We start from the raw sequence: 9,957 nt of genomic DNA, 5'->3' as shown, positions 1-9,957 counted from the left end.
CCGTACGGACCTCGTTCCTTCATGATTTCATCCTGCTTCCTACGGCAGCAACAATTGATGCATTCCTACCATAAAAAGGGTCCAGTTGGGGACAAACAATTGCTCAGGACCCCCGAACAATTAATGTCAAAGGTCTTGTCAAGAAGAGGTAAACCAATAATCTGTCACGTGGCATTTTTTTGGCCATATCTCACATACGAAACGGGGCTCGCAAGTTCGATTCCGTACAAGTTGGTCACTTTCACTTTCACCTGGGACCTAAATTTGAGCAATATGTCTTTTCCTATGTAGTGCTGGATTTTGGGCCCTTGCAATGTCGTATCTACTCTATGGTGCAGTTGCTCAGGCAATTGTAGTCTTCTTCTTCTATACGTATGCGAATGCAAAAAATATAATAGAAGGTTTTTTTTCAATAAATTGTTTATCTTTGGTGTTGATATTATTGTGATGATCAATATATTTAGAAGCAAGGAGTACAACAGAAAACACTACCAAAAACTCAAAATTCCACCTGACACATTGTGTCGATCTATTGCTATTATTTACTGAAGTTGAAGAGGTTTTGTATCAACTGTAGCCGAAAGCATAAAACGTAGATGGTATATTAGTTTATGTTCCAAATGAACTAAATCAACCTCATGAATTTTTGGTCGCATTGAAGATTTAGTTAGATACTCCACATGTAAAAATATCCTTGCAAGTAAATAGCATAATTCTACAACATTTTTTGGCATTTGAGATTTGTCACCACTATTAGTCAATCAAACAACAAGGATAATACCCAAAAAATTAAACCAAAAAAGAAAAAAAGAAAAAAAATGAAGCAAACAAACAGTCATCTGCATGGCCAGCCTTTAGTTTAGTCCCCACAGACGAAATGACAGATTATCTCCAATAGAGATGTATAAGTTCCAATAATCATCGCGGCAAAGCCCATACACATAATGCCTCCAATGATCAGTACCTGGAAATCACACCTTCGACGAATGCCTGAAATCTTCAAGAAGCACAAGCATGGAAGTATAATTGAACCAGTAACACTTAAAAACGCGCCCACGAATGACATGAGATACCCAAAAATGGGTATGACCAGAGCAACAATGACAGAGCTCAATACCAAGCCAGTTCTGATGAGAAGGCTGGATGACTTTTTCTTGGAACCAGCTGGCAGTCTATTCTCAATAGCATCCACAATTGGTGTTACTATTAGTGCATATTTGGCAATTGGAGTGATCAGAGTGGCGTATATGACAATTTTTGAACTAATTTTGTCACTTGGAAGATTTAAGGTTATTTGGGACCGCACCTCTGAACCAAACATTAGGCAACCTGAAATTGCCATTAGTCCATAGATTAAAGTGCTGAGGAAAAAGCATACCACCAAAACCTGCACCAAAAAATAGGCATATATCAGGAAAGATTATAGTGCTGTATTAATTTCACTTTGCCGTCATGAAGTCTTTGTTTGATACATACGTCGAGTCAATATACTGCCAAAGCATGTGAAAAACAGAAAAGGTAAGTATGTTATCATAATTTTGCATAGTTGTGTTTTTCTCCAAAAACATGTCTGATATTTCGAGGAGAATGTACAAAATTCATCATGGTAACTATTTCTTTTTATTACTATTTCCCTTATTCTGCCCATAACTAATGCACATAATACTCAGGATTTTAACTTCTTTTAAGCGTTCAAGATCAGGTACGATTGCGTCAAAAATGGAAAAGACAGAAGGGCAAGAGATGAATCATAAGATAACTATTTTAGTAGAAAAATTCACCTGATAGTTATCTTATGATTCACCTGATACATATTATCTGTAATTGAATTACATATCAGGTGATACAAGGATTTCTATTTTATTAACTTATGGACTAAATCAACCCAAAAAAAAAAAATTTATGCACAAAATATGCGCCAAAAAAAAGAAGATAAAGAGCTTAAATTGCAATAATCTAGCTCCATTACCTTAGAAAATTGTTTCTGATCTCTCATGGAAGTGTATAGGGTTGGAAAAACTGGATGAGCGCAATAACAGAAAGCATACAGACTAACGGCAGTGGGGAATCCATTCCAATGTACAAAACTTCCCTTTCCATGAAATCCAATCCCATCAAATTCTCCAATCCACAAAATTGAGCAAAGAAGCACAAGAGATGCAGCTACACCACCAGCTGAGACATATGAAAGAACCCCCATGTTATTCAACCAAACCGTGGGAAGTATTATAAGCCCAACCATGATAACAAAACTTTGTCTTGCATCAATACTGTAACCACCAAGTTCAAATCCCGCTTTTGGAAACAAATATGACAAATTATCTCCTTCAAGAATCAAGAAACCAGTGGCCACCAAGTAAAGTTCCGCATGCATTAAAATGGAGACAAGGGCTCTTCCTTTTGCTCCGAATGCTCGATCACCGATGTCAGGGTAGCTTCTGATTGTGGAATCCATGTCCATGCATCTTTGTATCAATAAGCCAGTGTAGAGGGCTGAGGATGCTATCATTAGCAAAAGGATTAAGCTTATCCATCCTCCAGATGATAATGCATATGGGATTGAGAGTATCCCAACACCTAACAAAGCATTGATTCCATTGAAACAAGTTTTGCAAAATGATGTAGAGGCTAATTTGGAAAGATGTCCTTCAGGCTTCAATTCATTGGCTTCATTAGCTAAAAGGGTTTGTTGCTCCAGATCATAATCAACCAGAAGAGGCATGGTAACTGAGTTACAATGATATTCGAGTTTGCGATCCATCAGGGAGACGTGCCGGAAGTTGAAACTTGCTCGCTGAGACTAAGAAGAGTAGTATTTATGTCTGGGAGAATATTTGGTTCCACTTTCATTGTTGCTGTTTTTATTTTATTTTTTTGTATTATGTATTTTGTCAAGGATGACAAATGACAACATTTCTGTCTCTTTCGATCCTAGACTACATGGTAAGACGTAATAAAAAGTTTAATATCCCCAAATATATTTCGGTAGAAGCCCTGCAACATGTGCCAATAGGTCTTGTCGTGTATATTGATTAAAATGGTGACTATGTAGTCTATTTATGATTGTGTAGCGGTGGTAATTAATCCCGAGTTTTAATAGGTAAATCATGCTAAAGGGATTTTGCATGGGATTGGTTAAACGGATTTGAACTTTGGAGATCCTTTTGCTTTTGAGAATAAATAAAGGTCAAATCTCCATTTTTTTCCTCAAAACCCAAGAAACCTAGATGTAGCAAGTATTTTTTCAGGTCATACGTTCATACGGTTAATCATACGGTTTCTCAAAACCTAAGTCTTGTTTGGCAGATAAGTTTTTTGTCAAGTTTGTCTGCTACAAATTTTTTAAAAACTTTAACTACAATAATCTCAAAAAATTTCTCAAAAATTTTAAACTATACACTTCAAAATATTAAAAAAAAAACACACTTCAAAAATTTTTTAAAAAACTTCTACAGTAAATTACATTAAAATTTTAGACAAACACTCAAAAAACTCACTTGCCAAACGGGCCCGTAGTCATTGCATTCAACTACTATCGCAACAAAGATATTGCTAGCCTAGGAAAAGTAACAAGGAATCGACAATAAAATTCAAAGGACATATATTAGTGCATCTTTTGACATAGACGTACAATTCTTTTCCTCTAATTTCCTTAGTTCAATTGAACCCTCTTCTAGTATAAATAGAATAAGAGTAGAAGTAAGAATTAATGATTGAAAAAATGAAAACCTAAAAGCTCGGTTTTGCTTGACAATTCTACGTTACTTGATCTATTTGAATGCTAACTAACTGAGGTCATAAATGGGGGAATTGAGTCCATTGAAACAAGTTTTGCAAAATGATGTTGAAGCTAATTTGGAAAAATGTGCTTCAGCCTTCAATTCATTGGGTTCATTCGCTGCAAGCATTTGCTGCTCCTAATCATTATCAACCAGGAGAGGCATGGTATTTGAATTACCATGATATTCTAGCTTGTGATCCATCGAGAGGTGTCTCGAAAGTTGAAAGTTCTCACTGAGAACTAAGAAGAGAAGTAGCATTTTTAAGTATAGGAGAATATGTGGTTCCACTGTTATTGTTGCTTGTGTTCATTTTTTATTTTTATTTCTTTTCAGTCTATCCCCAAACTTATGTCATTTGTCAAAGTATGACAAATAACATTTCTATCTCTTTCGATCCTTAAACTTTTAATACATGGTAAGAAATAATAGATGGTTTAATATCATAATGAATACTTTCGTAGAAACCTTGCAACATTTGTCGGTACGTCATGTCTTGTAATATTCATCAACGGGGATGGTATCATGTACTAGTGGGCCGGGGAAGAAACGAGGCCAAGGGAAAATCCAAAACTGTCCCTTGACAAGAATGCAAAACTAATGCAAATATGTCTTGTTTCCTTTCACTGTTATCCCAAAAAAGTCAAAGAAATGATTAAAAAAAGTACTAAAATACTTTATATCATGACAAAGACTCAGATAGATGGGACCATGCGGTGTATGTTTAGTCACATCACATGGTAAGTGGTGTGGTCTGATTCGTACAACTTAGCCCAAAAACACGTACTAAACTAGACTGGCCTAAATATTTTCTTGATATTAATCATGTTGCTAGCCCCAAAAAAATATGTGACATGTTTCACATGTTGCTGCAGAAAAGAATGCGGGGCCTTGCACGATATGCAAATTGATTTGAGAGAACGAAAGATGGATACAAAAGGGAAAGCAAATTAATTTGCCTTTTTTTTCCCAACATTAGTACAAGGGATGGATATAAAAGGGAAAGCAAATCCAACCATTTATTGGTTACTCACAGTCCAAATTCAACATTTGCACGAGGAATGTGATTTAAAAAGTGAAAAGGGTAAGAGGAATTTAAATTCATAATTTTTAAGTTTTGAATTCTCAATCTTAACTGTTGGACAAAAGTCTCCTCAACTAATTAAACAAAAACTCGTGAAACTATGAAAATATAGAGAAGCGAGTATAGAAGGTGAGAACATGCAACTCCTTAATCATATTCGAACTCAGAAGGCAAGTGACAGCAGAGTAGCTACGCTGGTGTAAGACATTGTACATTTGAAAGGGTTGTTTCATATGTGTTACTTTTGTCTAGCTAATAGTGATAAAAATTATCTAAACTCTAGTATCAACATATATGCCTTATGCCTTAGGCATCACAATTGATGAGGAATTGGTGTTTCCTCAGTGTTAAGCACACTGGTTGTAAAGTCAATTCGAGCATTTGCTCGCACTTGTATATCTTTTGATAGTAATATAACCAAATATCATTTCGAAAAAAAAAAAAGAGTATAGAAGGTGAGACCAATCCCAAAATTAGTGTTCCAGATTTTCTACACTGCTAAAATTATACTACAAATTCAATAATTTATATGTGAATATTGAGTGTGTTTGGACAGCCAATTATTTGGCCAAATATATTTGCTGACATCACCATTACAATTTCCAATACACCTTTTTATCTTCCCAATTACTTTTTTATCTCACATACATCACATCACAAAAAGTGCTACAGTAAAAATATTTCAAATAACTTACAATCCAAACACACTATGATTAAATTGGTCAGAAACGCCAGGCTTGAATAATGGAAATGTTAAATGTCCAAAAGGAATTTTAACAGTGACGGAGCCAGGATTTTTTCCTTGGGGGGGCCAAAATTTTTTCGAACAAAATTACCTTAATATGTTATGTTTAAAATAATTTTCATTTATTTAAATATATGACATCTTAAAATATTAAATTTTAATTTTAATTATAAAGGTATGTCTATTTCATAAATATATAACATAGTCATAACTAAAATTAAGACAAGAAATAACCTTTGATTAAATATCTTATAATATCACAAACCACCTAAGTTGCACATTATGAGAAGATGCTCCAATATGTCACTTGTACAAAAACAAATATATAACTATTTTCAATTAAAAAAAGATAAAAGTTATGTTAGCATACCTTGAAATTTCATCCTCTTTTATTAAAAATAAATTGAGATTTACGTTCTTTTATAGAATTAAATTCATGTATAATTGAATCAATGCTAAATTTTCGAACAACTTCCTTTTTTTATGTACATTGTTAGGCAATCATTCAAGAAATTATCCATTATCTTGTTTTGGAGTTTTGTTTTGATTATCTTCATAATTAAAAATGTCCATTCTATAGACTATAGAATGGAGCCAGGATTTTTTCCTTTGGGGGGGGGGGAATTTTTCTGAACAAAATCATCTTAATATGTTATATTCAAAATAATTTTCATCTATTTAAATATATGACATCTTAAAATATCAAATATTAATTTTAATTATAAAGGTATGTCTATTTCATAAATATGCAGCATAGTCATAACAAAAATTAGGATAAGAAATAACCTTTAATTAAATATCTTATAAGATCACAAATTACCCAAATTGTACATTATGAGAAAATGCTCCAATATGTCACTTGTGCAAAAACAAAAATATAACTATTTTCAATTAATAAAAGATAAAAGTTATGTTAGCATACCTTGAATTTCAACCTCTTTTTTTAAAAGTAAACTGAGCTTTACGTTCTTTCATAGAACTAAATTCATCTATAATTGAATCAATACTAAATTTTTGAACAACTTCCCTTTTTTTTATGTACATTGTTAGATAATCATTCAAGAAATTATTTTTTATCTTGTTTTGGATATTTGTTTTGATTATATTCATAATTGAAAATGTCCGTTCTATAGTTGCAGTTGATATAGGAAGAGTGAGAACAAATGTAATCAATCTGTCAACAACAGAATAGACACTCAATTTCTTGTTTTCACAAAGCCTTCAAGTAATTATTTGTACATTTGTATATGAGTCAACAAGAGTATAGATAACTAATTTTAAATTTTTTATCAATTAGGTTAAGTTGTATATTTGTATATGGACCAATAAAGTAATTATTTTTGTTTTAGCCCATTGATAATTATGAATTGAGTCCTTTATTATAATATATAAAATTGGGTCAATTTACTATGGATTATCAAATTATATGTTTAATTTTTTGAATGTTAAATAATTAGCACAATAAAAAAATAAATAACTTTTTTTTGAAGAAAAAATTAAATCAAAGTTGGCTAATTCATATACACACACAGAGAGTTATATATATATCTATATATATAAACTCTCATAATATAAACTAAAATTGTAAAAAATTAGGGGGGGCCAACTTTGTCTTATACATATATTTACATATTATGAATTAAAATTTTCAAAACTTAGGGGGGGCCATGGCCCCCCTCTGCCCCCCTTGGCTCCATCATTGAATTTTAAGTTCTCCTAACTTGTAAGAAAGACTTATTCATGATATATAAATGCGTGGTGATCTTTTATGAAATTCAATCCTATAAAAAATGACCCACTTGAGCATCATTGCCTTTTTCTTTGTCATGCTCGTGGTATTCCTTCAAAATTCAACCCCGAGACATAAGGATAAGCTTTTCAGTGTACAAAATATATAAGTTTCATAAATGTAACGTGACTATATATGTGCAAATGAATCAGAAAATGAATTTCATTTGTGCTTCCTCTTTTTTTTTTTCTCTCTTTTTTATTATAAAAGCAAAGATCGACTGGTTGTCGTACTACTTTGGGTACAAAGTACAAACAAAAAATTTAGGGTTAAAAAGTTTCAATTAAAACTTGAGAGACTTCATGAGACTTTAAAAATAGTTTAGTGACTAAAGAGTTTAAATAATATTTGAAAGACCTCCATAAGATTTTAATTAATTAGGGACTAAACCTTCACATTGCTCTAACAAAGCTCTTGCAATTGATTTTCTGAAATCTCAAGTAACAAAATATCGTAAATAGAAATTTCATTTGAAAGTATGGATAATTTAAGAAACCTTCTCGAGGTTTCTCACAGATTCACTTGGCATCTCAAACTTGAAAAAATATCATTTGCTTCCCTTACTTTAACCTTTTTGTATCATTTACAATTTTAAAATATAATAGTAAAAAATTTATTTGGGAGAGTGAATATAATCTCATTCTAAAATTTCCCTTTTATTGTTTTACTTTTTATTACAAACACGTGAGTGTATTAATAATAAATAAAAAATAAAAGCAAAAAGTATGAAGGTTTATTCTAATTGGATAAACTTTAGTGTGTTTTTCAAAGACCAAAAGTTAATATTTGAAAGTTTATTTGAAGATTTTGCATGTTACAAATATAATGTTTTCGTTGTTGTAAAGTGTTTTAAGTTAATTTAAGAAGTTCTATCAATCATTTACATATTTTTGAATTTTCTAATTTTTCATTCAAATCGGTAGCTTGAAAATTAAAAAATACAACATGCTAAAAATTATATAAACTTGTTTGTATTATTTTAAACTGATGTAAAAAGGTATTATCATGGCTATAAATTATTGGGGTTATTTTTAATAGTATTGTAAATCATTCATAAATTTGACTAATTTGACATTTTTTTTCTGAACTAGTGACACAAAAACTATTAACGCAATTTTTGACCTTGCTATTAACTTTTAAATTTTCATTAAAGAACTACATTATCAAGTTACAAAAATTAAGAGATAATTTGATATGTTATGGCAATTAAGAAATGACAAGAGAAGGGCAAATTTGGAATGAAATTATACTCTTTCTCCCGAAATGAATTTTGTAATATTATATTTTGAAATGAATTTCAAATATTACAAAAAGTTTAAAGTAAGGGAGCCAAAGGAGATTTTCTAAAGTTTTAGGGTATCAAATGAACTATAAAAAACCTCAAGGGAGGTTTTTGAAATTATCCCTTGAAAAAAACACTATTATAAATGTCAAATCACGATATTTTTCTCAAATCTGAAAAAAATCTAGGTGTAGCTAGTATTTTTTATACAATAGGTCTCGTTTGGCAAGTAAGTTTTTTGAGTGTTTGTCTAAAATTTTACGGTAACTTACTGTAAAAGTTTTTAAAAAAATTTTTGAAGTGTGTTTTTTTAATATTTTGAAGTGTATAGTTTAAAAATTTTGAAAAGTTTTTTGAGGTTGCTGTAGCTAAAATTTTAAAAAAACTTGTAGCAGATAAACTTGACAAAAAACTTCTCTGCCAAACAAGGCCCTGGTTCACATGACTAATTCGAGTAAATAATTGCTTTCAAACAATATGGTGACTCCTTCAAAAAATAAAATAAAAATAAACAATATGGTGACCAAGACAATGCCAATCTAGTAAAAGCGACAAGGAGGAAAGATTCCAATGAACTGAGTTGATGGAAAGTAGCTTTTGCACGACTTACCTAAAAGCTGGACTTGCACTGTGGGCATAATAAATTAAGCTGGGTTTGTTTGGATTGTGAATTATTAGAGATTTTTTTACTATAACATTTTTTATGATGTGATATATATGAGATAAAAATGTAATTGGGAAGATAAAAAGGTGCATTAGAAATTGTAATGATGATGTAAGCAAATATATTTTGGCAAATAAACCGCAATCTAAACAAACCTATTTAATTATTTTACAATAATATCAAAGTCAAGTTATGATAATTTTGTTATTTAAAAATTGGTATTTTATCAAGTAATTATTTGTGTGATAGTTTCTTAGTCAACAAGTTTGGAAGCTTATAAATAAGATATTAGCTAAAGTATTTTATTAAAAGAATCCAGAGGAAGTATCCAATATGTTATAGAATTTTTATTGTGGATTAACTTTTCTTAGTTTGTTTGAGACATTAATAAAGTTATTATTCTCAGTTAATTATTTTCTTCTTTTCTATGTATATTTTGAGCCATTATTTTATCCTTTCAATTCTATAATCCCGCGTATTAATTTTATTAGAACCTTAAATTTGGGATCTATGGCCTACACACGTGATTAGATGTTGGCTTTGCTTACTTATTAAACTTAATCGAGTTTCATATACTTTTAATTTAGTTTAAATACTTAATGTTAGTTGCACTG

At 31.0% G+C, this 9,957-nt stretch overlaps 1 protein-coding gene across 1 annotated transcript; it reads right to left on the bottom strand.

The window, feature by feature from the left end:
• Positions 1 to 856: 856 nt before the first annotated feature.
• LOC113772215 (amino acid transporter AVT1J-like) lies at positions 857 to 2,761 on the bottom strand. Its single transcript, XM_027316804.1, has 2 exons — positions 1,970 to 2,761; positions 857 to 1,387 (listed from the first exon to the last, which is right to left on the bottom strand). The coding sequence occupies exons 1-2, from the start codon at positions 2,759 to 2,761 to the stop codon at positions 860 to 862; spliced, it is 1,320 nt and encodes a 439-aa protein (XP_027172605.1). The 3' UTR covers positions 857 to 859.
• Positions 2,762 to 9,957: the final 7,196 nt, after the last annotated feature.

Source organism: Coffea eugenioides, chromosome 5, assembly GCF_003713205.1.
Source record: "Coffea eugenioides isolate CCC68of chromosome 5, Ceug_1.0, whole genome shotgun sequence".
Classification (NCBI taxonomy): domain Eukaryota; kingdom Viridiplantae; phylum Streptophyta; class Magnoliopsida; order Gentianales; family Rubiaceae; genus Coffea; species Coffea eugenioides.
This window is presented reverse-complemented; position numbering and strand designations above follow the sequence as displayed.

Bases quoted from the DNA above. Each gene is read 5' to 3' on its own strand.
- LOC113772215 (XM_027316804.1), bottom strand. From the start codon at position 2,761: ATGGATCGCAAACTCGAATATCATTGTAACTCAGTTACCATGCCTCTT. The intron at 1,388-1,969 runs GTAATGGAGCTA...TTTTTGGTGCAG, and splicing joins ATCAGAAACAATTTTCTAAG to GTTTTGGTGGTATGCTTTTT.